Source organism: Anastrepha ludens, chromosome 3, assembly GCF_028408465.1.
Source record: "Anastrepha ludens isolate Willacy chromosome 3, idAnaLude1.1, whole genome shotgun sequence".
Lineage (NCBI taxonomy): Eukaryota > Metazoa > Arthropoda > Insecta > Diptera > Tephritidae > Anastrepha > Anastrepha ludens.
The window spans coordinates 126,719,951-126,734,866 of NC_071499.1; the positions used below are offsets into that span (position 1 = coordinate 126,719,951).

At 37.9% G+C, this 14,916-nt stretch overlaps 4 protein-coding genes across 5 annotated transcripts in view; 3 read left to right on the plus strand and 1 right to left on the minus strand.

Moving 5' to 3' along the window:
• Nucleotides 1-11,683, plus strand: part of LOC128859100 (cytochrome P450 4d2) — a 41,115-nt gene extending 29,432 nt beyond the window's left edge. The window contains exons 1-6 of one of the 2 annotated variants that reach the window (XM_054095826.1): nt 7,860-8,006; nt 8,103-8,326; nt 8,577-8,963; nt 10,306-10,375; nt 10,434-10,993; nt 11,052-11,683. In XM_054095826.1, the coding sequence (XP_053951801.1) occupies nt 8,164-8,326; nt 8,577-8,963; nt 10,306-10,375; nt 10,434-10,993; nt 11,052-11,401 (1,530 nt within the window). In that variant the 5' untranslated portion in view covers nt 7,860-8,006; nt 8,103-8,163 and the 3' untranslated portion in view covers nt 11,402-11,683. Of the gene's footprint in view, nt 1-7,859; nt 8,007-8,102; nt 8,327-8,576; nt 8,964-10,305; nt 10,376-10,433; nt 10,994-11,051 lie in introns of those variants that run through there. The other variant, XM_054095827.1, reaches the window with a different exon arrangement.
• Nucleotides 1-14,916, minus strand: part of LOC128859099 (cytochrome P450 4d2-like) — a 45,693-nt gene that overhangs the window by 27,837 nt on the left and 2,940 nt on the right. The window lies entirely within an intron of this gene.
• LOC128857725 (E3 SUMO-protein ligase ZBED1-like) lies at nt 2,624-3,645 on the plus strand. Its single transcript, XM_054093468.1, has 3 exons — nt 2,624-2,693; nt 2,754-3,513; nt 3,579-3,645. The coding sequence occupies exons 1-3, from the start codon at nt 2,669-2,671 to the stop codon at nt 3,643-3,645; spliced, it is 852 nt and encodes a 283-aa protein (XP_053949443.1). The 5' UTR covers nt 2,624-2,668.
• Nucleotides 3,981-4,960, plus strand: LOC128859104 (uncharacterized). The gene is made up of 2 exons (XM_054095835.1): nt 3,981-4,374; nt 4,432-4,960. Exons 1-2 carry the CDS (start codon nt 4,147-4,149, stop codon nt 4,618-4,620), a joined length of 417 nt encoding a protein of 138 aa, XP_053951810.1. The 5' UTR covers nt 3,981-4,146; the 3' UTR covers nt 4,621-4,960.

The window sequence follows — 14,916 nt, forward strand, 5'->3', positions numbered from 1 at the left end:
TGTAATAAATATTTAAAATTATCAATCAATAATAATCGACCCAACTCAAAATTTTTAACTTTTTTTTTTTATTTTTGTTTGAATAGATTACTTTAAATATTTTGTAATAAATATTTAAAATTATCAATCAATAATAATCGACCCAACTCAAAATTTTTAACTTTTTTTTTTATTTTTGTTTGAATAGATTACTTTAAATATTTTGTAATAAATATTTAAAATTATCAATCAATAATAATCGACCCAACTCAAAATTTTTAACTTTTTTTTTTATTTTTGTTTGAATAGATTACTTTAAATATTTTGTAATCAATATTTAAAATTATCAATCAATAATAATCGACCCAACTCAAAATTTTTAACTTTTTTTTTTATTTTTGTTTGAATAGATTACTTTAAATATTTTGTAATAAATATTTAAAATTATCAATCAATAATAATCGACCCAACTCAAAATTTTTAACTTTTTTTTTTTATTTTTGTTTGAATAGATTACTTTAAATATTTTGTAATAAATATTTAAAATTATCAATCAATAATAATCGACCCAACTCAAAATTTTTAACTTTTTTTTTTATTTTTGTTTGAATAGATTACTTTAAATATTTTGTAATAAATATTTAAAATTATCAATCAATAATAATCGACCCAACTCAAAATTTTTAACTTTTTTTTTTTATTTTTGTTTGAATAGATTACTTTAAATATTTTGTAATAAATATTTAAAATTATCAATCAATAATAATCGACCCAACTCAAAATTTTAACTGTACCAACCTAAATATTGATTACTAGTACATCAAAAATAGATATCTTTAATATCTTAAAAATATTAACTACGAGTAACTATAATTTAGGGGTGGACTAAATCGACCCAATTCAAAATTTTTAACTTTTTTTTTGAGATAATATAAGCTAAAAAAATGAGTTAAATGTTAAAAAATGTTAAAATTTTGAGTAACTGTAAGTTAAAAAAATGAGTTAAATGGTAAAAATGTTAAATTTTTGAGTTAAAATGATAAAAATATTAAAATTTTAATATTTTTGATATTGCGTTGTAGCCCGGAATATACATACTACTTGCCTCTTAGTGTTGTTAACTTATTAACGTCTGATGCTCAAAATTTTGTTTTGAAAATTGCAACCATTACATCCGTATTTTCTTATGACGTTGTCACGTTAAACTATCGTCAGTAAACCGACTTTACAGACAACCTCTTTTTTAAATACATGGTTTTATTTACAGGATCGCTTCGAAGTAAACTTAAGAGGTTATATACAGTTGAAAGGCCGAAAAAAGCGAATTTTCCAGAATTTTGTTTGAGTAAACTTTTAAATATATTGAGCTAAAAATTTGTACACATATTATGTTGTCTATTAACTGTATTTTAGGAGTTAGTGTTAGTAAAAATATTTATTTGGAAAGAAGCTACAGATGATCTCCAGGAGCTCCTCAAAAGACGTTTTGCGGGGACCACTATATCTCTAAACTGGATCCCCTGAAATTAAAAAAACCTGAATTAAAAACGTTAAAGTAATGTTAAATCTAGTAATTTATCGAAGGAATAAGCAAAATAAATTTTTTTAACATTTATTTTTGGCGGTTTCTCAAAAAAACTAATCGATTTTTGACCAAAATTTCGGCCTTAAATTGTTCGTAAAAAATATATATATATCGGTGAAAAAAATCTCGATTACTTAAAAATATATTTAAGAAGCTCGTGTTAAAATTTGAGACTAATCGGTTTAGTAAAATTTTCGAAAACGGAGTAATGTTGGTCACCGACTTTGAAAGCACCATTTTGAAAAAAAAGCGTTTAAAGTTTGAAAAGCACTTTAAATAGGATCAATTTTTTTTAACTTATATAACTTCGAAAATATTCACCGGAACGATATTAAATTTTCTGTACGTATTCTTAAATATATGTAAACTAAGAAAAAAAAATAAATTTTTTGAAAATTCTAACTAAAGGGTTTTCGAATAAGAGACGTTATTTTGATATTCAAAGAAAAATGCTATTTTTTTAACATAAATTATCGGATGTTTACTTCATTATAAAGAGGAAGGTATGCCGTTCATATTGGAAAATAACATCAGGCAAATGACCACCACGACCACGCTTACAGGAAAATATCCTCTTCATAAAATTTTCCATAACCGAATTGCAAAGTGGTTGCCCTATGTCCTCCATAGCCTCACGAATTCCATCTTTGAGGTCTTGAATCGACACTGCGCTGTTGGCGTAGACCTTTTCTTTCACGTGGCCCCAAAGAAAAAAGTCACAAGAAGTTAAATCACAAGATCTCGGTGGCCAATTGTAATCACCTCTTCGAGAGATAACACGGTCCGGAAACTTTTCCCGTAAAAGACCAATGGTTTCGTGGCTTATGTGGCACGTAGCGCCGTCTTGTTGAAAAGAAACGTTGTCCAGTAGAGCTGGGAAAACCATCGATGGCACCATCGATATTATCGATGGAACCGATGGAGTGCGATAAATCGATGGAAATTTTTCGATGTCGATATATCGAATTTCTTTTTGGTTCCAACACGTGTGTAAGTAAATTGCAATATATAGTAAGATTTTGTTATTATTAATTTTTTCTGCCTTTCTTTACATAGAGGTCTACTTTTATTCTATTAGAGTACCCTGGCAGTTCCTCTGGTAAAATGGACAAGTTTTTGACCTCATCCCGTAAGCATTTTAAAAAGAAACAATTACAGGACAATTTTTAAGAATTTTTTTTTTTTTTAGAAAAAGATCATGATACCTCTCCAACATCATCAAATGAACCATCTTGTTCAAAATCTGAACCGGAGCCTAAGCGCAAAAAGTGTATTTCCGCAGTGTGGACACATTTTGACAAATTGCAAACCAAACAACTTGCAAAATGTCATTATTGTGGCAAAGAATATAAGACAAGCGGAAACACGTCCAACTTGTTAGAGCACTTAAAACGGGCCCACCCTCTTGCCCAGCAAGTTAATAACGAAACCACGTCTTCTCAGTTAGAGCGATATTTTACACGGACAGACGTTTACGGTCCAACATCTTCCAAAAAGGAAGCAATTGACAAAGCCATTGCTGCAATGGTCGCAACGGATTTGCAACCATTTAGCGTTGTCGAAGATATTGGACTTAGAAACTTGATGAGGGTGGTGGACCCTAGATACGTCATGCCCTGTCGAAAAACTCTGCGGGACACGCATATTAAAAATATGAACGAGAGTATGACGGAGAAATTGAAGGGCATTCTTGACTCCGTTGACTCGTGCGCTATCACAACAGATGCATGGACATCTCGTGCAAATGTTAGTTATCTAACTGTAACGTGTCACTTTATTTTAAATTTCGAGCTTAAGACGGCAGTGCTATCTACAAAGCCACTAATGGATGAGACAAACCATTCAAGTCTAAATATTGCCAACACATGGCGTGAAATATGCGATGAGTGGAAAGTGTTCGACAAACTGCACACCATTGTGACCGACAACGCAGCATCTATGATTAAAGCGTGCGAATTATTGAAAAAGAAACACTTACCGTGTTTTGCGCACACTCTTAATCTTGTTGTGCAAGATGCTTTAAATCTGGAAAATGTGCAAAACGTTTTAAAAATCACAAAAAGAATAGTGTCCTATTTTAAGAGTAGCGCTATTGCTTATGCAAAGTTCAAAGATGCCCAAGGCACCGAAAATCCTTGCTCTCTATTGCAAGAGGTCCCTACTCGCTGGAACAGCGCATTACAAATGATTCAGAGAGTGTTGCGGACAAGAGAGCCCCTAACTGGCACCCTTTTAAGATGCCATAATGCTCCGATTCCACTGTCAGAGGATCAATTTCGGATTTTGAAGGACTTGTGCTCGCTTTTGGAACCGTTCGAAAAAGTCACAAAACATGCGTCTGCTGCAAAGGGCGTTACAATTTCATTAATTGCTCCTGCAATTTTCGCCTTATCGCAAAGTTTGGAAGAGCTCCATGAGCAGATGTTAACACCTGTAGGGAGAGAAACTTGCGAGTTTTTACAGAGCAACGTAAAAAAAGGCTCTTCTCATATGAGAATAGATCAGCACCACGCCTTGGAACTCTTCTTGACCCACGCTTCAAAAAGGAGGGTTTCCAAAATCCGTCAAATGCCCAGCAGGCCATGTTGATGTTGGAGGGAGAGGTTCATAATATAATACAGGACGTGAGATCTAAAAATTCCACAGAGGAACTGCCAAGGAATGAGGAGACTCCATTTTTATTTAAATGCATGGCAGGAAAAATAAAAGAAAAAAACAAAAGTTCACGGGCGGACTCAATTATTACCATTCGCCAATATATGGAGCAGCGCAATGCTCTTCATGACAGCGATCCGCTCCAATATTGGCAGGTAAGTTAAGTGTAGTTTTTTTTAACAACTTTCATAATTGTACTTTCTACAATACAGATTAACAAGGAACATTTATTTGCACTTGGACAATGCGCAATAAAATTCTTGTGTATACCAGCAAGTTCAGCTGAATCAGAGCGCACATTTAGTAAAACAGGAGCTATTGTGACGGAACGGAGAGCATGTTTAAAACCTAAACAAGTGAACACATTGGTTTTTATTAACAAAAATCAATGGCTACTTTAAAATAACTGTGATATTGGAACGAATTGTTTTTTTTTTTTAAATAAGAACCTCTCATTAGCATTAAGTTTGGAAATCACCTTTTGTTTTGTAGTATTTAAGAGTAGCAGCTATCCGCTGCATAGTACAATAAGGACCTCTCATTAGCATTAAGTTCGGAAATCGCCTTTTGTTTTGTAGTATTTAAGAGTAGCAGCTATCCGCTGCATAGTACAATAAGGACCTCTCATTAGCATTAAGTTTGGAAATCGCCTTTTGTTTTGTTTTTGCTTAGAGAGATTTTTGTTTTCGTTTTTTGGACTTAGGACGAGAAGTCACCCTTTTTTTTATCTTCAAGTTTAACTTGAAAGGGAGCGTCCATAAATTACGTGAGGTGTTTTTTTTCAATTTTCTGACCCTCCCTTCCCCCCTGGTGAGATGTCGTGAGATTTTATTCAACCCCTCCCCCATCCCCCAATCTCACGTGAGATTTTTCAAAATGTGGGTTTCTTATGTAAACGCGTTGGATTGTTATTGTAAAAAGAAAAAAAATTTGCTTCGTGCTTTTATTTACGACTAGTTAAGACTAGTAATCATTATGGCTGAGAGTTATAAGTGTAATAAAAATTTAACAATAGAAGACTTAAATCGTAACTACTGCGATTAAAAAAAAGAGGTTGTCTGTAAAGTCGGTTTACTGACGATAGTTTAACGTGACAACGTCATAAGAAAATACTGATGGAATGGCTGCATTTTTCAAAAGAAAATTTTATTTTATTTGTTTGATAGATATTTTGTATGGATATAGAGGAGGAGGTAAATGGAATTGCAATGGAATAGGTCAAGTTACATTTATACATTACACAAACGTGAAAAATGACGAAACATTTATCAAATTCATGAAAGATATCTTCAATTTCGATTGTGCATCAGACGTTAATAAGTCAACAACATTAAGAGGCACCATCATCGATTTGCCTTTTTCAAGACACTTTACACTCGAAACACTCCCTTTCATTTCCTACTTTTTCTATCATCGTCCTATTCTCAACAGAGAAATGGTTCATTACCATGCACACAGGAAGAAGGCATATGCAAATACAAGTATGTGAATTTATATACAAATGCGCATATACATACATATACATACATATATATGCTCACTCAAGTAGGACAGAGCCAGATGTCGAACGTTGCCGAACGCGGGGGCCGATTGTGTTCTTTGTCGTTCGTTCCGCGCTCTCGTTTGCAGTTCAAGCACATTAGCTTACATTTGCTTGCATACGGAATAGATTCGTATATTTGATATGTCCATATGATTTGTATGCATCTTCACATATAGATTTGTTCTTTTTGAAAATTGCGCGAAATTGTATATGTATATGCATGTTTATATACATATATTAGTATACAACATATCTTATAAGGTATGTGGTAAATATTACCATACATTTTTTCCTTCATATATAATAAAAAAATTAATAATAATAACATTAAAACAACAGGTATTATTGACAAACTTGGTTTTATTTTAAATTCTTCAAGTAAATCAAATTAATAATAATCAAATACAAATACGTGAATTTATATATGTACATATGCGCATATACATACATATATACGCTCACTTAAGTAGGAGAGAGCAAGATGTCGAACGTTGCCGTTCGTTTGCTTTGTTCGTTCCGCGCTTTCGCTTGCAGTTCATTCAAGGTAACGGCAATGAGCAAGGTAACGACAAATGAGCAAGGTAACACTAATGAGCAAGGTAACACTAATGAGCAAGGTAACGACACATTTTTTCGTGCGTGCAGCCGGCTAAATCGAATTACAAGACGTTATCACGTCAAAAGAATATCTACTCTAATTCAGTCCATGGAGAATCATGCGCGGTTTCAAGAGAGACTATTGGGACCAACATGTCCATATGATTTTCAGTAAAATCATGTGCTCCTTCAACTTCGTTCTAATCTAGCCACTCTAAGCCGTTGACGCTTGCGCACAGTAACTCATTAGCTCGTCTTGTGACAATCCGTGAGGGTCGCACTTTGCGGAACATACGCGCTTGCTTAGCTGGTGCAATGTGAGCTGCTCGCCTGTGCTCTGCAGCTCTTGTGATAGATGCGAAGTAAATACCGCATGTACTGTAGCATATTTTCTCTAAATCATCACGTATACTTGGGCAATAGAGATCAATAGGCGTGCTGATGAAGGCATTCAGCGGTTCAATCGGTACGCGTATTAGAAATGGAGCAAATGATTTTCCGTCATGTTCTTTAAAGTCCGGAATTGTCAAACGTCAACCTGAGTGATAGGGCGTTCGGCTCATAGTGGCGCGAAAACAACCGACGGGCTACACTGTACCGCAAATTCAGATTAAATTGAGCTATTTGGTATAAAACAAATATGGTGGTTTGACAGTCGTAATGTATAACGTCGAAGTATGAATGAAATTATTTTCTTTCGAACGAATTAGTGAATGATCTTAATCATACTACGATTACGCTTGAGATTAAATCTTAAGCATGTACAATTTTTTTGCTTCAATCAGAAAAAAAATTGCGTGATATTTGCCGAGACCCCCCCTCTCTCCAACGTAAGATTAGATGAGATTTGACTGGACCCCCTCCCCCCCTTAAACATCTCACGTAATTTATGGACGCCCCCAAACTATAAATTTTGTTTTTATATTAAAGAACATTCACAAATTACAAGCTAAAATCATTTTAATATATTTTCGATGGAATTAATTTATAAAGGGCTAACTTATAGTAGTTAAATTATACGCTAGATAATTCGTATCGATGATTATAGACAAGGTCATGAGTTCTGATACTTTTGGTTGACCCTTTTTGAATATTTGAAACTTTGTAATATTGAAAAACGACACCAAAATATATATGTTGAATAACTCGTTTAAATTTTCGATGGAACCATCGATAGTATCGATGGTGTTTTCCATCGATGGAAAAAATATCGAGTGGAGCAACCATCGATGGATTCCCAGCTCTATTGTCCAGATCAATACCATCCAATTCCGGCCATAAAAAATCGTTAATCATCTCTCGATAGCACAATCCATTCACCTGTAACACCTGTTATTGGAAAATCCTTTATACATATATAACTCCTTAAATCTTAATCTAATTTAACTACTTGTTAGCCCGTTGAGTGGGCGCCTTTCGATCTTATTCTCTCATTCTGAGTTAAAGAAAATGTAGACTAGTGTAAAAATTAGTCCATCAGCGCAACCGGCTTTAATTCAATTTGTTTACATAGATTAAATATGACATATACAAGCATAAATAAATATGTATGGATGAATGTATGCATATTCAGTTGTTTGTTTACCGCGAAAGTCAAAACAATCTGTAAGTTCCTGTTCAGTTGCACTGAAAATTTCAACCGTCTCAGTTGAGTGAACGATTTTTCTTAATGCTTCTTATAAATATAACAAGTTTGTTATTTTAAACTGAATACCAATTATTTATATCTACAATCATAAAAAGGTCGATCCAATCAAAATCTCTGGGAAAAGAGCGATAATTGTCTCTGAAAAACCCGTATCCAATGACAATGCTAATCGAATTGACCATCATATTAATGGGCTTGCTCTTTCTTTGGGACTATTTGCTGAAAAGGCGGCGCAATGAAATATTGCACTATATGCCCGGACCCATGCCACTACCTCTTCTAGGTAATGTGCTCATATATCGCGGTAAAAGTCCAGAGGGTAAGTAAATACAATGCAAATTTAACAATCGACGCTAAGCAATTAAAATAGATTTGTTATCTAAGAAGCAAATAATCATTATTTGTATACAATTATATACTTTGTATTCTATTGATATCAGTATAGTGGATTAAGTCACCATTTATGATCCATACAATTTATTTGAAGTAGAAATGCACTTTTATCAGCCATAAAACGCTACTTATTTAATTAATTTTCATTTACAAATTTTTATTCTCATTTCTTTCAGATATTATGAGCTTTGTTGCAATCAATCGCGAAAAATATGGTCCCCTCTATCGCGTATGGATATTTAATAAACTGGGCGTATTTTCTTGCGATCCTGCCGATGTTGAGGTGATACTCAGCAGCCCACAACACATCACGAAAAATAATCTTTATGATTTATTGCAAAATTGGCTTGGTACCGGCTTACTTATGAGTACGGGCCGTAAGTGGCATTCACGTCGGAAAATTATAACGCCAACATTTCACTTTAAAATACTCGAACAGTTTGTGGAAATCTTCGATCAACAGAGTGCAGTGCTCGTAAAGAAGTTGAATGAATTTGCAGACGGGAAATCTGTGGTGAATATATTTCCGTTCATCTGTTTGATGGCGTTGGATGTGATTGCAGGTGAGTGACAAAATGGGCGTGATATCATAAAAAGGAAATATCACATTGATTAAAAAGTTCCCGGAATATATTCAGAAAATTCGAAATACAAGTTTATTCCTCATTGTGAAGTGATATTTTCGCCTTCAAATTACTCCAGCTCTCGAAACATATCTGGAACTCCATTTTTAGTATAGCCATTAGAGCGTCTTCGATTATTCCACTAATTTCTTTCGACAGTTAAACCGCGTTCTCCGTATGGTTTTTTGACTACGCAGAGAGCCATAGCAGGGGAATTCGATGGCTGTTGGATGGTATTCGTATAGTTTTTGGGCAAAAAAATCACGAATAATGATGGCACTGTGCGACGTTGCGTTATCATGGTGCGAAATCCACGAGTTATTTTCCCACAAATCCGTTCTTTCTTTGGCGAATTGCTTCACATAAACATCTCATAACGCTCAAATACTAGGCCTCTTTAACTGCCTAATCTTCTGTTAAATTTTGTGGGGTACAACATTGTCCCAATCCATAAAACAGTGAGCATCGCTTCCTTTTTTTGATGAAAACGACGAAGTTTTTTTGGTCCTGATCCATTCGGAGTTCTTCCCTCGCTGTCGTACTCATGAACACACATCTTGTCTCAAGTAATGGTGTATTGATGTGTGTTGGGTCGGATTCAGCCTTGGAAATCATGTCTTTCGCGATATCAATGAGGTCCTTTTTTTGCATGAAATTCAGGTTCTTTGGGACCAACTTGCCAGCAACATGGCGCAAACCCAAATCATTAACTACAATATCCTGAACGGATCCATAAGCAATGTTCGAGTCCGCTGTCTGCTCTCTGATGGTTAATTTGCGGTTTCTGATCAACTTTTATTTCATTGATGTTTTCATCAGTTATTGATGTGGACGGCCTGCCACTATGTTCCTTCACCTCGATGGACTGACGATCTGAAGCGTTCATGCCACTCGCAAGCGGCTGTTTTCTTTACAGTATCATTACCGAAAAAGGTTCTAAGGTTTTCGTACCATTGAATCCATTTTTAAAGCAAAATTTAATACCGCCTCGTGGTTGGAAATTCAAATCCATTTTGAAAACTCTAAAAAATCGAAACATATGCTGAGGTACATTTACTTAAGACGGCGTAATTTTAAAAAATGTCAAGGAATGGCGGTAAAATTTCGGTAAGAATGTTAGTCACGGATGTAGCAATCAAAACAAAAAAACAGAACTCAAATCAGTTGACTTAGAGCGTTACCTGGCGGCTGTTCCGGGAGTTTTTTGAATAAGGTACAATAATATTTTAATACAGCATTTTTTCATCCCACTTTCGTTTCTTTCTCACTTCCTCTTAACTAGAGACTGCTATGGGCACCAAAGTTAATGCGCAAATGAATCCGAAATTTCCCTACGTCTTGGCTGTAAATGGGTAAGTAATATCGCTTTCGAGTAATACTCCTTAATTGCTCATTTTCACTTTTACTTAGCGTTACAAACATTTTAGCTAAACGCTTCATCAATGTCTGGCAGCGCATCGATTGGATTTTCTGGTTGCTAGCGCGCGAAGATGCAAAGCAATTTTACTCTAGCATTGAGCTAATGCATGACTTTACCGAGCGCATCATTATAGATCGTCGTGCGGCATTGGAGCAATCGCTTACCAACAACACCACACCTACTAAAGATACGGATGTGGGCTTGAAACGTCGCATGGCTTTGCTGGATGTGCTGCTGCAGTCCACCATTGATGGCCAACCACTCAGTAATGAAGACATACGCGAAGAGGTGGATACTTTCATGTTCGAAGGTCACGACACTACCACCAGCGCCATTTCATTTTGCCTACATTTGATCTCTCGACATCCGTTAGTACAAGCAAAATTGTTTGAGGAAATACGCGAAGTGCTGGGCGACAACGAAGAGCGGCCGGTAACGCTCCGCGATTTAGGTGAACTGAAGTACATGGAGTGTGTAATCAAAGAGTCGTTGCGCTTGTATCCACCTGTGCCTATAATTGGTCGTACATTCGAAGAGGATGTCAATTTAAGTGAGTGCTATATTTGTATACTTGAATAGCATAATTTGCTTTAATATCCATTTTACAGATGGAAAATTAATACCCGCCGGCACAAATTACACTGTTGGTATTTTTGTTATGCTACGCGATCCGAAATATTTTCCCAATCCCAACACATTTCATCCTGAGCGATTTCTCAATGATTCTGTGGAAGGTGACGAGAAAATTAATCCGTACAGTTATATTCCCTTCAGCGCTGGACCACGGAATTGTATTGGCCAAAAATTTGCCCTATCGGAAATGAAAAGCACAATAAGTAAAATAATACGTAATTTTCAGTTGTTACCTCTGGGCGCAGATGTAAGACCATCAATGAGTATTGTTTTACGCTCACAGACTGGGAGCGAAATGGGGCTTAAACCACGTGTTTATGTTTAAAACTAGCGAATAGTAACGAAAAAAAGGAAGAGACTTTCATTTTCAATGCCACAGTTCGTATAAGCGACAAAGGAACTGAGCATGTAAATTGTTAAAGGCACTGTATTAATATCTGGTATACTTTTACAAACAAGTAGAAGGTGGGCGGAAATCGATATTGCACTAAAATAATGCATTGTAGCGTATAATTGAGTATTAAAGATGAAAAAACAAAAAACATTACATTTTTTTTATATAATAAAGTAATTTTTAATTGTAAAGTGTTTTTATATTCGTTAATAAAAGCACACAATAAATTTAGTAAAATATTATATTTGGTTTTACATTTGAGAAAATCCCCAGAATAGCGATATAGAAAAAAAGCGGATATAAAAATTTTAGAAAGCTTTGTTGCTGAAAAATATGCAATACGGTTTTCCCGTTAAAATTTCATGCTAGATTTGAATAGTTTTCGTAAGATATTTCCATAGCAATTGAAAAAATTACTTATGTTGTTTATAATTAAAAAGTTATAGCAAACTACAATATATGTAAGTCTTACCCTAAAGGTAAGATTTAAGTCGCTTGTATGCAACACACCTCAGGGATATTAAAGGGATATTACATTAGGAAATGGTCACCTAAGTTTCCACAACGTTCCACAGTCGTTGTTGTAATAACATAAATACTAATTACATATTTTTGCTGATTTGTATAAAATCAAAAGAGCATTAGGAAACTTTCATTTAATATTTCTGTCATGTAAAACTAAGGCTTTGTTATTGTTACAACAGCATTAATACTCCCTATAAATTTAAGACAATGTACGGCGGCCGCCGGGTTGGTGCGCGACTACCATTCGGAATTCACAGAGAGAACGTCGATTCGAATCTCGGTGAAAACACCAAAATTAAGAAAAACATGTTTCTAATAGCGGTCGCCCCTCGGCAGGCAATGGCATACCTCCGAGTGTATTTCTGCCAAGAAAAAGCTCCTCACAAAAGTATCTGCCGTTCGGAGTCGGCTTGAAACTGTAGCTCCCTCCATTTGTAGAACAACATCAAGGCGCACACCACGAATAGGAGGACTTACGAGTAAGGTCGACGAGATAGTCGACTTTATGAGCCGGCACAGTATCAAGATAGCTGCGGTCCAAGAAACAAAGCTGCACGCTAGGTCATCTCTGATCACCAGGGATGGCTATAACGTGCACAGACACGATCGCGAGCGAGACAACGGTGGTGGCCTAGCGTTTATAGTCCACCACACTGTGCAGTATCGTCTTATCGATGAAGGAATCGACCGCAGGGACAGCACCTTAGAATGTCAAGGCATAGCTGTCCGGTCAGGCGATTCCGAGCTCGAAATATTTAACATATATATACCCCCTGTCACCTGCTGCCCGGCAGGATATCACCCTGATATAGGTGCGCTCATCAGAGGTGAAAACCGATTGGTTGTAGGTGACTTTAATGCGCATCACGATCTTTGGCATTCAAGCCTGCCAAATGATCGTAGGGGACAGCAACTGGCAGAGCAGATAGACGACTCGACATTCAGCACAGTGAACGACGACGCCCCCACCAGGGTAGTGGGCAATTGCAGCAGCTCGCCTGACCTAACAAATGCTAGCGCTGGTCTGATAAATAGCATAACGTGGCGACCTATGCTATCGCTTGCATCAGACCACTTGCCCATTATCACCGGTCCTATTTTAACTTTAAAAAAGCTAATTGGGCCGACTTCACGGAATTCACCGAGGACACCTTCGCTGCTCTTCCCATCCCCACTGATGTGCGCGTAGGCAAACGCGCATTCCGCAAGGTGCTCACAGCTGCTGCGGCTCGCTTCATTCCAGCTGGAAGTTATAAGGACATTCGTCCTCATTTCCCAGCCGAAGCAGCCAGTTTAGCAAACGAGCGTGACCACCTACGCCAGGCCGATCCCGGGGATCCCCGCATAAGGGATCTCAATTTGGAGACCCGGCAACTGGTAAACCAGCATAAGCGGACTAAATGGGTTGAGCACCTGAAGACCTGCAACCTCACCTCTGAGGTGAGTAAGCTCTGGTCCACCGTTAGGTCTCTGTCAAACCCGACGAAGCACAACGACAAGGTGGCCATCACCTTCAACGGTTGCACTTCGTCGGACCCGAAGAGATGCGCGAGCTATTTTAGCCGGCTTTTTATATTGCATCCTCCGGGCGACAGAACCAAGCGTCGTGCTACCAGAAGGCTGCACAAACTGACGTACGACAGTGCGCCACTTACTTTCTCCGGTGATGAGGTTCAGGGGGCCATCAACAAGTCGAAATCATCGAAAGCCATTGGCCCTGACGGCTTAAACGCGCTGATGCTGAAGCATCTGGGACCCCTGGGAGTAGGATTTCTCACAAGGGTTTTCAATCTGTCCATGGCCACTCTCATCATCCCTGACAAGTGGAAAGCAGGGAGAGTGGTCCCACTACTGAAACCTGGGAAACCCGCCAACCAAGGGGAGTCTTATCGGCCGATAACTCTCCTTTCCCCAGTAGTGAAGACACTTGAAGCCCTCCTACTCCCACTCTACACGAAACACCTGGCCCCAGCCCCACATCAGCACGGTTTCCGACGTGTGCACAGCACCACCACTGCACTCACCGCCATAAACGCCCAGATAAATCGCGGGCTTAACCAAAACCGCCCCTGCGAGAGGACTGTCCTAGTAGCGTTGGACTTGAAAAAGGCTTTCGATACAGTCAGCCATTCCACGCTACTAGATGACATTTATCAGTCGACACTCCCGCCAGGGCTGAAGAGGTGGTCCGCGAACTATCTGAGCGGTCGGCACTCGTCAGTGATATTTCGAGATCAAACTTCAAAGCAGAGAAAGATTAAGCAAGGCGTACCGCAGGGTGGTGTCCTTTCTCCCTTGCTGTTCAATTTCTACATCTCGAAGCTCCCCCAACCACCAGCGGGAGTTTCCCTGATCTCATACACTGACGACTGCACGATCATGGCGTCGGGCAATGACATCGATGGCCTGTGTTCCAAAGTGAACAACTACCTCACCGACCTTTCTCGCTTTTTCACTGCGAGGAATCTCCAACTTTCCCCCACCAAGTCCACGGCGACCCTCTTCACCACCTGGACAAAGGAGGTCAAGCTGTCCCTTAAGGTAAAAGTCGATGATACACCAATTCCGACGGTAAATAACCCCAAAATTTTGAGTGTAACCTTTAACAGCCTGCTCTCCTTCTCTGCGCATACAACCGCAATTGCCACTAAAGTCCAAAATCGCAACAAGGTCCTCAAATCGCTGGCCGGCAGCACTTGGGGCAAAGACAAAGAACTGTTGCTTTCGACATTTAAGGCAATTGGCCGGCCGGTTCTTAACTATGCTGTGCCTGGAACTAGTGATTCGCAGTGGACTAAGCTACAGACCTGTCAAAATACCGCCATTCGGACAGCGACCGGGTGCCTCCTGATGTCACCTATCCAACACCTTCATAACGAGGCACAAATGCTCCCAGTTGCGGAGCACAACAAATTGCTCAG